This window comes from Carex rostrata, chromosome 29, assembly GCF_964058835.1.
Source record: "Carex rostrata chromosome 29, lpCarRost1.2, whole genome shotgun sequence".
In the NCBI taxonomy this organism is placed as follows: domain Eukaryota; kingdom Viridiplantae; phylum Streptophyta; class Magnoliopsida; order Poales; family Cyperaceae; genus Carex; species Carex rostrata.
This window is the reverse complement of record NC_135946.1, coordinates 3,082,921-3,097,427: the sequence shown is the minus strand read 5'-3', so window position 1 is coordinate 3,097,427 and position 14,507 is coordinate 3,082,921. Positions and strand designations below refer to the sequence as shown.

Sequence of the window (14,507 nt, the reverse complement as noted above, 5' to 3'; positions counted from 1 at the left end):
GGTGACTTGTGTAACGTCTATGGCTCGGTGGCATTTCCCTACGTGTTAATGCATTTGAACGGTCGATTGAATATGACGAATATTGGAAACGATTCTAAAAAGGATTTTCTTTATGTGATTCGAACCAGACCATAATAATTGTTAAGCCAAGCGATTACAGATGGGTGTCAGATAAAGGGTCCAGCGGTTGGCCATCTGTAGGTGTCAGTAACCCTACAGATGTGGGTTTGATAAAGGTTCAGCTCGAAAGAACATCTGTAATTGCTACAAGCCCTAATGAACTGAGTTATGAATCGAGTTAAGCCAAAATATATGTTGTGTTTGAAATTCATCTTGGAAATTCCGTAAACTGTGTTTCAGGTTGATAAATTGTTGTTGAGTAGTGGCATTCTGTTATTTATGTTTTCTTATATATCTGTTTGCATTGTTATTGTTTGGGGTTTCATTTTTGAATATTGAGTTTGATTGCAAGTCCAATAATTCATATGTGGCAAATTCGCACTGAGAATTTATTCTCACCCCCACCCTCCCGGTTATTTTACAAGTACTGGTGCGACTGATTCCGGAGAGGCATGAGAGTAGTAGGCCTTAGTAGCTTACTAGTATATGACCCTAGATATGTTTTGTTGTGTAGATTTAGGGTAGGCCTTGTGGTTGGTATCCGGATGAGATACTTTTGTTGTATGATATTCTGACCAGACTGTGTACTCTGATTTGTGTATATATATATAAACTTGGTTTATATTGAATTGTTTTGAATTGTTGAGTATAAATTGAATAAGCCTTGTAAGTATACACGGTGTTGTATGCTTACGGCGGGGGACTGCCGCATCCCGTGGCCGCGGGGTGTGACATCGGCAGTGTAAAAATGGCATGTGACAGTACATTATTGTTTAATCTCTTACACAAACTCCCTTTGAATTAAGTGGCGGTTTGCAAAATAGTTTAAATAACAATGTAAGTCCACTGTCATGTGACCATTTTTACACTGCCGAAGACTCGAGATTAAAACATGATTTAATATTTAGACCATGTTTTGCATAGATTCATGTTGACCAGACATACTTTGTGATATGTTTTTTTAATTGTTGTGTTGTTGCTTCATGTTAAAAAAAATTGATTAATGATAGGATTGATTTAATATGGCAGAACAATTAAATGAGATGGGTGTCACAGTAGCTGTCCAACATCCATGCGAAACATGTTCTTAAAATTAAATCACGTTTTGATCCTGAGTTTTTTGCAGTGTATGAATGGCACATAACAGTGCATTGTTGTTTAATCCCTTTGAATTAAGTGGTGGTTTGTGAAAGAATTCAAACAACAATGTAAGTCCACTGTTGTATAACCATTTTTGCACTGCTGAAGACTCGAGATTAAAATATAATTTTATGTTTATAACATGTTTCTCATGGATGTTGGACAGCTTGTGACACTTATCTCATTTAATTGTACCTAAAATTAAATTGACTTATTATCCGTTAGTTACGTTCAAATAGCAAATCTGTTTTAATATGTTTTGATTAAATGTACCCAATAAGTCAAATTTACAAAAAGTAATTTGGCATTGAACCAGTAAACCATGTCTATTTAAGAAACTCTATCTGTTTGCCTTTCTTTCTCGACATATCCCTTCGTAATCTTTCTTCCCAAACGACTCCTCTTTCTTTCTTCCCAAATTGATGAGAATTGTCCCAAATTGATGCTAACAAAACTCAAAACCGGCCTCAACTAGGTGAGAATTGCCCCAAATCGTGAAAATCAAACTGATTTGATAGAAAAACTCGGTTGACTCGGCCAGGTCAAACCGATTTCACCGATTTTCTAACAAAAAACATCAAACAGTGTCAATTGGTCAAAACTTGAAATAGCTCCGGCCAATTCGGCAGATTCTCAGAACCATGAATAGTTCACAAAATCAGAATCAAAATCAGGTTTGACCACTCGAGTGTGGAATTGGAATCGGATGAATCGGTTAAAATCGGCCGAACAAAATTGGAAACTCGGATTTTTTGGCAGAAGCTTATTTTACTTAAACGAGAAAAACAATAAAAGTTTATAAAAATATTTTGTCAAATAATTATGCTGGTATTATTTAACGTAATTTAATACATCATTTACTTTTTTATTAGAAAATTAAGAGGAATGAAGTATGCCTCAAATAATTCTGTTTCAAAACTTGAGCCCAATTGAAGCTTTTTGGTCCTTCAATTCACAATTTTAGAAGGAAACTTAATAAATGTTAGGTCCAATGTGATAATAACACAAGCCCAATATAAGGCCTATTCACTTGATGTTTTTTAGTGCGGATCCATCTGTCAGAATGCTCTTCCCCCTTTGTTCGCTTTGCTTAGTTTTTAGGACGTTAGAGTTGCTGCTCCAAACAAAAGTTACAGATCCCGGAAAAATAAACGCAGAATCGGCCATCTAGTAGAAACTCAGTCTTAAATCGCTTCAATCGGCTAGTTCAACACTGTTCAATGTGGTTTTCCGATAGAAACTTGTAATCTGCGTAACTCGGTTGAAAATCAGTTTGGTTAGGTCTGATTTCAGTTTGACTCGGCCGAGTTTGTAAACTATTTCGTGATTTTTATTAATACCCTAAATTTTTTTTTTATCAAATCTACTCTCTAAATCAAAGAAATTTCAAAACTACTCTAACCACCCCATAGTTGAGCGTTTTTATTTTTATTTTTATAGATGTTTGCTATAAATTTTTTATTTTTTAGATATCTTTAGTGTGTATAAAATGAATGTATTAAATTAGCCAATTTGAAACATTTCAATGTATTAAAGATGCAGTAATTAATGAACACTAAGAAAAATGCAATACAAGTTTATATAACTGCACATTAAATAAATGTTAAAGTCAACCACAATAAAGCAGAGAGTTGGAACCACCGTCATAGTTTCTAACTATTACAAAATTAATTATCTACGTAATTAGCAAAATGAAATACATAAAAAATATAAGATTAATCACACTTTATGTCCTTCTATCTATGCATATGCATATAGAGATCTTAATTGAAAAGATAGAAGTAAAGAAAATTAGTCTTAAAGAGGTATACATACACATTCTTCCAATACATTATATTTTTCAACTATGTAAGTACTCAACGGGCTGGTTCCCTCGTTAACAATAAAAATAATTACCTGGATTCATGTAAAGTTCACTTGACACACCTTATTGGATCCAGCAGAGATCTAACGGTGATTCTATACAAACAAAACATATCTAAAAGAAAATTATAACAGACTACCTCACTATGGAGCAGTCTGTTAAACATTTGAAATTTTTTTTATAGAAAACATCTAATTTTTTTTTATAGCTAATACCTAATTTTTTTTTTATAAGAAACATATATAAAAATTGTAAAATAAAAAAAAAATTATAGTAGACCGTCTCATTGTGAGGCAATATGCTAAAGATCTGTAAAAAAAGAAAATAAAAAAGAAAGTAGTCTGAAAAAAAAAGAAAAAGAAAAAAGAAAAGCAATCCACCTAACCGTGGAACAGTTAGGAATTAGGATAGTTTTGAAATTTTTTTGTTTTAGAGGGTAAATTTGATATATTTTTTTTCTTTTCCAAAGGGTATTAATAAAAATCACGACAAACTATTACTCCATTTATAAATATTAAAAAACATATTAATATAACACTCTAATTTACTCGTTGAGGGAAGTACCTTTGGTTGGAGAAGACGGGACTTGTAAAGGTCAACCGCATCCTCCGCCTCATACATGGCATCCTTGAGTCGTCTCAGCCACTTCTCCAAGTTGGTCTTGTAGCCGTGCTTCTCAGCAGCGTCAATCACCTCCTGGAATTGAGGAAGGATGGTGGCCTCCAACTTTTCAATCCGAGCAGCCACGTCCATCTCAAGGTAGGAGAAACCCTGGTTGAGGAGCTTGCTTATGATTGGAGATGCCACCCATCCTGCGATGGACATCCCCCAGCTTGCTCCTCCTAGTGCCAATGCCTCTGCCATTGGTAAGAGAGACAGAGAGAGAGAAGAGAGGTTGGGAAGTAAGGTGAGAGATTATGAGAAGAAAAAAAAGGTGGTTCAAGTCTATTGACTATTGGGCCGATTAAGAAAAAGAGGTGATTGAAAGAGACACCGTAAGTTAATACTGTAGTGTCCTGTTTTGTGTGGACTGGAGAGTATAAAAGATAAACGCGTGTGAACGGTAGAAAAGTTGTTTGTATTTTTCCTTAGCATGTTTGCACGATCAGAAAACGGGCATGTGAATGAATTGGGATCCAACGGCTGATATTCGATATACACTTTGCTTTTTGAAGATCCGTGCATATAGGCACATCTTTCGGATGATTTTACCTGTTATTTTTGCAATTTTTTAGGGCGTAGTTGGCATCTTGTCAGAGCACTTATTAATAGTATATTAATAAAATATTATATATGCATGTGACTTTGAGCCAAAATTTTGAGTTAGATGCTATTTTTGTTTTCGTATCCAATCCAGTGTGTCATGGGCACCAAGGTTTGTATGTAGTGGTCAATTGTAAAGCGAGTCACTTTACTCTCTTTTTGCAGTGACTACTGACTCCACCAATTATATAAGCACTGTTTTTATTTAACTAATTGTTGATTTTCTAATTGGAGAATTACCCTTAATGTTATCATACTGTTCTATATACTGATATCCATACTATTTTTATACTAATTAAAGATAACTCTTTCCTTCCTAATTTTATGAAAAAAAATGTTTCTTCACTCGGAACGAGAAATTTTTTTTTTTAAAAAATAACATCAAATGTAACTATTTCAACGAAACAAATATGTTGGATTTGATTGTTACGAAAAACAGCTCCACTAGCAAATTTTTTTTTACTTCATCATACTTACTGCTTAGATAGTAAACTGCCTCCACTGATTCACAATATACTTGTTTCATTGAAATATTTAAATTTGATTCTGTTTATAAAAAAATTCCGGAGCGAGTTACATATTTCATTTCTTTTTCCACGCGTGGATGATATTATGGTTATCTCTTTCCTACTTTTAGTCTTTATTTTATTCATATAATGTTAAAGAAGGAATTAGAAAATTTAAACTAAAAAAGTTAAAATATAAAATGTATATTTTGAGGTAGCTGAAATTTAAACTCAAAATTATACAATTATAAGAGTAGAACTAGGGTGTTCTTAAGCTCACCAAACACTTTGGTGCGCTTAACTCCAAAACCCATCAAATCGGTTTCAAATGACGAATCTGAACCGTTGGAACCTGCCTACCTTACGAGTGATGCGTCTACATGTGAAAATTTTAAACATTCGAATTAATTTAGTATAAAGTCTATCGGTCAAAATTAGAAGGTTAATAAATTAATTTTAGTGCATTCATTTTTTGAACGTTTTTTGACAGCTTGACTTTATATTAAATTAATTTGAATGTTTAAAATTTTCACATGTAGACGCATCACTCATAAGGTAGGCAGATTTCAACGGTTCAGATTTGTTATTTGAAACCGATTTGATGTGTTTTGGAGTTAAGCGCACCAAACACTTTGGTGAGCTTAACTCCAAAACCCATCAAATAGGTTTCAAATGACGAATCCAAACCATTGGAACCCGCCTACCTTATGAGTGATGCGTCTACATGTGAAAATTTTAAACATTCGAATTAATTTAGTATAAAGTCCATCAGTCAAAATTAGAAGGTTAATAAATTAATTTTAGTGCATTCATTTTTTGAACGTTTTTTGACCGCTTGACTTTATATTAAATTAATTCGAATGTTTAAAATTTTCACATGTAGATGCATCACTTGTAAGGTAGGCGGGTTTGTGTTTGGTGCGCTTAACTCCAAAACCCATCAAATCGGTTTCAAATGACGAATCCAAACCGTTGGAACCCGCCTACCTTACGAGTGATGCGTCTACATGTGAAAATTTTAAACATTCGAATTAATTTAGTATAAACTCCATCGGTCAAAATTAGAAGGTTAATAAATTACAAGTACATATTTAATATTTTATAAGAGTTGAATGATATAACTTTTTTTTAAGAAATAAAATTGTGTGATTTTCATTCATTTGCCCGTAATGCATCAGTCAATTAAATTTGAATTATGAGGTATTAAGCACCAGTCAATACAAATTGTTGGCTGGCTGTTTGCCACCAACCATTAAAAAAAAAAAAAATTCCATTATGCATGCTTGATTTTTGCATAGAGCGATAGTAAGGGAAAAAAAAAAACATACAATTAATTAATTAAACAGGAGAACTACTTAAACAATTTAATCTATTTTTCATCATATATTTATTAAAAAAATACCAGTACACATCAATTTCATTTGGTACACGTCAAATCATGCTTGTGTGAGAATTTCTCAGTATATATGTGTTTGTTCGTGAAGAAGTCTTCGATGCTGTTGGTTCTTTTTCTAAGTTATCCTTGCTTTCAAGTAAGTGGAGTCTTCTAAAACTAAATTAAAAAAGGTATAAGTTATTTATATATTTTAACATAGATAATTTTTTATAAGAGACATGCACATTTATACATTTATTGTACCGTTAATTATAATTCAGACAAGCATGATTTGATGTGATCAGCAAAAAGTGATTATGAAAGGTTTTCTTAATTTTTTTTAATGATTATAAAATATAGTGTGAATTCAAACAAAAACAAGATAAACAAACACTACAGAATTTCTTTTACGTAGATCTTATAAGTGTGGACTTTTAAAAAGATTATACATCATCTCGAATATATTTTTTAAAATAGTATATAATAATAAAACTAAGAATGAATGAAATGAAAACATAAAAGATCATGATATCTTTCTAGAGATGGAGAACCTGAAAAATATTGAATTCCTAGACCGTTCATGTTAAATTTTATCCTAAAAAAACTTCTAACATAATTAATAATTTTTGAGAAGCATATTGATATTTGTATGAGAAAGTGTGGACTGTCTTGGTAGACTTTAGGTAGGTCATTTGCAGATTATTAGATTGTGACAAAGATAACTCATTTAATTTCTTTGTGGGACTAAGGAAAATAATCCAGACCAGATCAATATTATGTTAAGTCATGAATTATAATTTGCTAATATTATATTAAGGCTAGGGTGTGATGTGCTCACCAAGAGGGTTTGGTGAGCACAACTCCAAAAATTCATCGGATCGACTCCATATGCTGAATCCAAACTGTTGAAATCCATGTACTTCATGAGTGATGCATATACATGCAAAATTTTGAAAGTTTTGAGTGTATTTGCAACATGGTCAAGAGGTCAAAGAAATGAACATTTTATAAGTTAATTTATAAGTTATTTTATATATTCAATTTTTATTATTTCTTTGACCGCTTGACCTTGTACCAAATAAACTCGAAACTTTCAAAATTTTGCATGTATATGCATCACTCATGAAGTACATGGATTTCAACAGTTTGGATTCTGCATTTGACATCATCCGATATACTTTTGAAATTGTGCTCACTAAACTCTCTTGGTGAGCACATCACACCTTAGCTTTACTCTTATATAATTGTATACACCATATCTTGTTCAATGTACAAAATCTTTTAAATGAATCAAATATTATTTTTTTTGGTAAAATACATTTTTAACTTTTTTTTTTGTATTAAATTGAGTTTAAACATTCCATTTTAGTTAAAAGCGTGATTATTTGACTACATTCTTTGTTTTTCTTTTTTCTTTATTTAGAAATGAGTTGTGTAATGTAGAAATTCCAATAGTCGGCCCAACAAAAGCCCTTAATATTCAGGCCCACATAATAGTTTTTTTCCTCAATTTATTAACCATCTTTTTTCTCCTTTTTAACCAACTAAAGTTGCATACATAGTACTTGACACCACTGCAATGATATTTACCTCATCCTTTTGTATTTGATATATGTTCATATAATCTTTCCATTTCACATTTGGTTTCACTTGTTTTTTTTATCTTTCATAAGATTTCAAAATGCAATCTACATAGGAAAAGTGAAACGAATAAACATGGTCGAAATTATTCAATTCCTTCCACCCGAAGGTAGTGCGGTTTTTGAAATTTGCAATTAGAGCTTGATGGCATTCTCTCTCTCAACCAATAAAATCTTACAATTTTTAACTGCTGATGCAACATTGAAATGAATCTATTCATCTATTGAATGGAGAGGTTTTTAAGATTTATCTCTTTATCTCCTTAACAACTCCAATTTATTGTACTCGACCTTAAAAAAAAAAAATGACCTTCAAAATTTTATTGTGCTCATTCCGGAAAAAGGTCGATAGCAGTTTCCTTCTGGATGTGTAAGTTTGCTGGTACCATAGGGGTGGCATCGGTAATTTGAAAAGAAGTGCATGTAATGGTTTTCTTTATACAGAAATCTGCGGGATAACCCACTTTTCCAAAAATAAAAAATAAAAAAAGAAGCTCCTACTGCCGTATGACTTTTAGAATTCGTGTGCTTTATTATAAACCAATTTGTATGTTATAAAAGACAGTACATTACACATATTATAGTAATTTTTCAAATTATGGAACTATATTTAGTACATAGAATTGATCAATTTGTATACTTTGATTGATGTTCTTTCATTCAATTACATAAACTATAACTTAAGATGATGCAAATTAATCACATACCTCTCCTTGATCAGGTATTGATAACTAAACACAATTGTATCAGAAATTCAATTCATGTAAGAAAAAAACATTTTAAAGACATGACCAAATCTTTCGGGTAAGCTCTGGATTCAGACAATTAAACCTATTCCTAAAGAATGTTTACATTTTTTGTTGGAATCCAAAAGCCCGTAGGCCAATACATCTTTTATGGCAGATCTCCACTGAGTACATGTTGAAAGTGTGCAATTGTGCAAATGTGCAATTATTGTATGCTCACAACTGTGCAAATGCCATTTTAATCCTCACAACAATTATTGTATGCTCTCATCGAACGAGGGATGCACATTTGATGCCAACTGTGCAAGTCCATTGTTGTCCGTGTAAATAGATCACCCTTCCAAGTGCTATCGCTTTTGCATGGAGAGATGAGCAAACACAAACATGCCTTGATCTGTACTTGACTAGTTTACCTCTATCACAAATGATAAAACCAATACCACCTTGCCAAGACTATAGCCATGACCCATCTGTGTAGCACATGAATCAGTTGTGAATCCCTGCCATCGGTCCTTCATCTTGATGACCACTATTTGCATCCTTTTTGCTACGTGACAATGCCATGAGGATTTCAAACCATGGCGTCTCCCCTGTATAGGCTTTCGCATTTCGATCTGCACCTCCAGATAGCCCACATGTGATTTGCCATGACCTTTAGATAAATTTACCATTTTTCGAAACAGAAAAAGGTCATTGATTTTGAAAATTACTTAATATCCAACAGAATGATTTTATTCCGATGAATTTGCACTGAAATAATAAGAAAGATATATATAAAAAGTTAAATTTTGGTCTCCTCAAAACGAAAAAACCTTCCCAATTACCCACCTCAGGTTGTAATATGTAATCATGTAATCCATGCATTATATTGATTGGTCCTTGAGTCCATAAGTGTTGGTTGATTCAGTCCAGGCAGAGAACATAATTTATACAGCTGGCCGGTCCTGATGACTCGAAATGGGGCTACTAACTTTTAGTATATATAAATATATACTTAGTTACTCTAATGCTACTCTGGTCGGATTATAAGCGCATAATCCTACCGTGTAGTAGTGTCGGGTGTAGATCCACATGGATAGATCTTAAGTTATTTAACAACGTATACAAGTCTAGGTTCTTTGGTTTATGGGAGTTTATACGTAATAATTAATTAATTCAAATAAGCAGTAAAGATACAATAATTTTATATAGTTTTTTTCTGTGATTTTATAGTTTACTCTGGCAGATTGATAGGTGGAGGTGCTAATATGATTAATTCTAGGATTTAGGTAATATCGTTCTTAATTAATTAAGTATAATTTTGACGTTTGTCTACCCCGCATACGACACTGTCACTGTCGCATGCAATATAGATTGTCCCGCAAGGCAACCCGCATACTGTATTGTCACTACCCGCAGACGCCTAGGGTTTATGTTTTATGTGATTTGAAAGGTTTTCCGATCTTTTGATCGGCTTTTGGGCTTAACAGTTCAGAATGTTATAAGTATGCAATTGTCTTCCTCACACCAACACAGTTGGTCATATCCTATCCTACCCCAAATTAATATCCCAAAGACCCTACTTATTTCCAAGTAATTCCTAATATAAATGAAAGACGCAATCTATAATATCTTGCCAAGGGAGCACCTTGGATTCTAACCCTAGTCTTTAAACCGATGCCATGAATCGTTAGCTTAAGTGCTAGTACTTATATGCGTGTCCTTAAGAACAAAACGACTATGCAACCTTATGGCATGTAGATTACTTTGGCATTTAGTAGACGGAACTATGTATGCAAAGATATTTATAAAAAAAGAATTCAAGAAATAAAGAAATCTCAAATCAACATAAACAAAATATAAATTATACTAAAACATAATAAAGAATTCGATATACCTAAACCCTAGAGATGAGAAGATTAGCTTCTCAAAGCCATGACAAAATAAAATGAATTAAATAAGAAAGACAACCTAAAATCACCATAAAATGAAGATCTCTTCCTTAGATGACGCCTTCTTCTTCCGCCTTAGACCATGAGAGCCGCTTTTCTCTTCTCCTGAATTTACGCTCTTATTCTACTCTAAAATTCTAGAGTTTAATGCTACTAAACACATACACTAATTCCTATTACAAGAAGAGTTTATATAGCCTAGCCTAAGGTGTGTGGAGTTATGGAGAACATGGAGATCATGGGTGATCATGGGTGCCAAAAATAGACTTCAAAGCCAAAAATAGCTCGCTAAACTTGGAGGTGAATTAGGCGCGTCCTTCTAGAAGAATTTTTGCTCAGGAATAGCATCAACGGACGAGATCTGATCCAAATATGACAGTCCATGGATTGAATCCGTGGATCTTTGCCACAACTGGTTTAGTCTGCGTGCGGTATCAGGTTAGGCCGCACGCAGGTCTGCGGCTGCTGAACTGTCAGACACTCAATCGTATTTTGGCCACAGTTTGGTTATCCGAACTCCGATTGAGGTGATTCAAAGCTCGTTGGAAAGTAGACAATGAGATCTAAAACTCTATGTAGAGCTTTGCCTCAGAGTTGGTGTGTAGGATAACTTGAAGTTCATACAAAGTGAGGGACTTTATTGATCTTCATGACTTGGCCGTGCTACCATATGTGTCACTCCTCTCCTAGTCTCCTGGACTTAGCTGATCCTTAGCTCTTCTACTCCATGTTGCGTGGCTTATTGCATGTTATACACTTCATGTGAGGTGTTGCATCCGTAATGAAATGCCTGATCTAGATGCCATCTTCATAAATTGCCTAAATATGACACTTTTGCTCTGTTTTTACCCTAAATACGCAAATTTCTCCAAAGATTGCCAAAATAGCATAAAAACACATTTGCGGTAAATAATTAAAAAAATAGATACTTTGCATATGATTTTTCACTTTTTTCCGTACTTAAAAGTAGTGATTTTCGCTATATGATTTGATGTTATCAGGTCCCTCAGAGATCTCAAGCGTACCTTATTAGGTTGAATTGTATTTAATGCAACTCATGATAAGTTGTAGGATCCTAGCCTGCAAATGAACACTGCCAAATTTAAAAGAACAAAACAGAAGGCTGAATTTTTTTATGTTTAGAAAGAAATAAATATTTTACATAGAACAGGAAAGATCACCAAATATTTTCAAGGCATGGAAGGAACCACGCCAAATGATTTGATGCTGTTCCTTTGCGAATTCACTAAATAATCACATATTTAATGCGGTTCCTTAGCGTGCTACAACGTCACTCGTTCGGTAGTAACATAAAATCCAATTTAGAAACTACATATTCGATGCGGTTTCCTTATACTGCCTTATGCGTAGCATGATCCTCGATCTCTTTCCTCTTCTGTGGTGTTTTGCAAAGAAGAAAACATCCTTATCTTGTTGTCTACTTTCACATTTATTTACAAATTGATTATTAGAATTGACAGAAGAACTAAAAAAACTTCAGATTTACAACATTGACAAGATAAATTACCAGTAAATTACATTTAGTATTTTGATTATTTTTTCCGAAATTAATGACTATAAAATATAATTTATAGAATGCGAAAAAGTTAAAGTGTTTATTTGCATGAATTGATTATTAATTCATTGTATGGAATTGTTATTGCAATTTTAAAAATAGAGGATATATAGGACATAAAATTAGACTATTTTACCAATTTTATGATAAATGTACTCAATTTTCCAATTCTCAAAATTTGCATACAATAAAAAAATTGCAAATAAATTTACCTTATTCAACTTCATAACAATGACTTGATCTATTTATGCCATAAACAAATTTTAGATGCCAATTGCTGAATGTAATACTTACAAAAAAGAGAAAGAACAAAGAAGAAAATTAAGTAATTAAGTAATCTTGAGATTTGAGATGAGACTCGAGGTTTTTAAATAATCTTATACATAAACACTATAGTGGTATAGATACAAAAACATACTGTGATTAGAACTTCTTATTATTCAAAGAGTTCTTATTTACTGCTCGTGTGTGCAATATTTATACAAGGAGCTGGAATTGTTCATGCAAGTCTGAGGGGGTACATATATATAATTTATATAGGACTTTTCAATAACTTCAAATATTTTTTCTGCTGGTTCTCTACCAGTACTAGTTATCTATAGCTTATCAAACTTTATGAATTTTATTAAAGAAGGCATAAATATTTTTAGCATACTATTTGAAAGGAAATGTTAAGTGCTTAAATTTATTGTCAATTTGGCTTTCATTTGTTTTTTCAGTGATTAGACAATTGCATAGTTCACCCATATAACATATATAATTGCAGCTGATTTATAGACTCAGCAGAAACAACTCTATAAACATAATTAGCATGACTATAAATTCTTTATATTAACTTCCTCAGGTTCGGTACTTCATTTCTTATACATAGACATGATTCATTACATCCATGATTTCAGCCTTACACTGATAATACATATCATGATTCGGTATCACCTTATTTCGACAAAAAAAAATAAAAGCATACAAGCTAGCATGACATCACAGTTTGCACTAATTAGCTAATTAATTATACCAAACCATGAAGATTTGATGCCATCTCAAACATTTAGCCAAACACGGGATGTAGTGCCACAGTGGGTATACCTCGGATGCACCTATTTGGAGGCGCACCCAGTACCCGGAGTACCTGGAGTTCCCGGAGTACCCGGGGTACCCCTACCAGGAATAGTCGGAGCAGTTGGAAGTGTCGGAGCAGTCGGAGCAGTCGTATTACCCCCAGGACACGGAGCACCCGGAGTTCCCGGAGCACCCGGAGTACCCGGACCAGTCGTAGTACCCGGACTTCCAGGAGTTCCCGGAGTACCTACACCACCAGTCGTAGTACCCGGAGTTTCCTCAATTGCCAGAGTTACCGGAATTCCTGGAGTTCCCGGAATTCCTGGAATTCCCGAAATTGCAGGAATTGCTGGAATTGCAGGAATTGCAGGAACTGCAGGAATTTCTATACCTAGAATTTTTGAGTCTGCAGGATCTGCACCAGTGGAGACTCCTTTCACATTCACATGTTTGTCATTAGTTGTAGAGAGATCTCTTGCGGTTGTGGTGCAAACAAGAGCGCCAAGGAGAAGAACCAAGAATAACTTGGAAATTGACATGCTAGACTATTGTATCTAGTAGAATATATGTGTCTTGGTTTTTTGTGTTATTCACTTGTTGTGCTTTGTAAGGAGAGTCTGAGGGGGTTTATATAGGACTTTTTGAAAATTGAAAGGGTGAAAAAATTGGGGTAATTAATGTTCTGTCAGTGTGGTATGAGAGATTAAAGATGAGAATTACGATTGCAAATAATCTATACTTGAATTAATTTTGTGTGGTACCCCCAGAATTAATTGTTTGGTCAATTGTTTAATACGACCGTTTGGATAAAAGTGAAAGAGAAAGTAAATTTTGAACAACAGAACGCTAGTTAGTAGGAGTAAACATGGAGGTTTAAGGGTCCTGGATTTAGATTTGATGAATAGGGCATTGTTAGCTAAATGGCTAATGAGATTTGCTGATAATACTAGGGTATTCCATTTGCTGATAATAGTAGGGTATTTCATTTACTAGGGTATTCCATTTGCTTAAATTTGCTGATAAACATGTACTTAGAAATGATTATTATGGCTAAGTATTCCATTTCAGGTGATTATGATAATCTTTTCTCTTGGTGGAAAAAATATTTTAAAGGATAAATTTTTAATTGAGATCGGGATTTCTTGGCAAGTTGGTAATCGCCAGTCAGTTTTTTTTTGGCTAGAAAGGTGGGCTAATCAACGTTCACTAAGTACCATGTGTTCTAATTTGTTCATCATTACTTACAATCAGCATATCTTGGTTACACAAGTGTTTGCCAATCATGGT

The 14,507-nt window shown here is 33.5% G+C and overlaps 1 protein-coding gene across 3 annotated transcripts in view; it reads right to left on the bottom strand.

Annotated features, from left to right (window-relative positions):
- Nucleotides 1-12,689: 12,689 nt before the first annotated feature.
- LOC144546499 (uncharacterized) overlaps nucleotides 12,690-14,507 on the bottom strand; it is a 205,884-nt gene continuing 204,066 nt past the window's right edge. The window contains exons 3-4 of one of the 3 annotated variants that reach the window (XM_078295051.1): nucleotides 13,029-13,097; nucleotides 12,690-12,729 (exon numbers count right to left, since the gene is read on the bottom strand). Coding sequence is in view for 1 of the 3 variants with exons in the window: in XM_078295053.1 (XP_078151179.1) it covers nucleotides 13,259-13,524 (266 nt within the window). In the remaining 2 variants the exon portion in view is untranslated. Of the gene's footprint in view, nucleotides 13,525-14,507 lie in introns of all 3 variants that reach the window. The other 2 variants (XR_013508799.1, XM_078295053.1) reach the window with 2 other exon arrangements.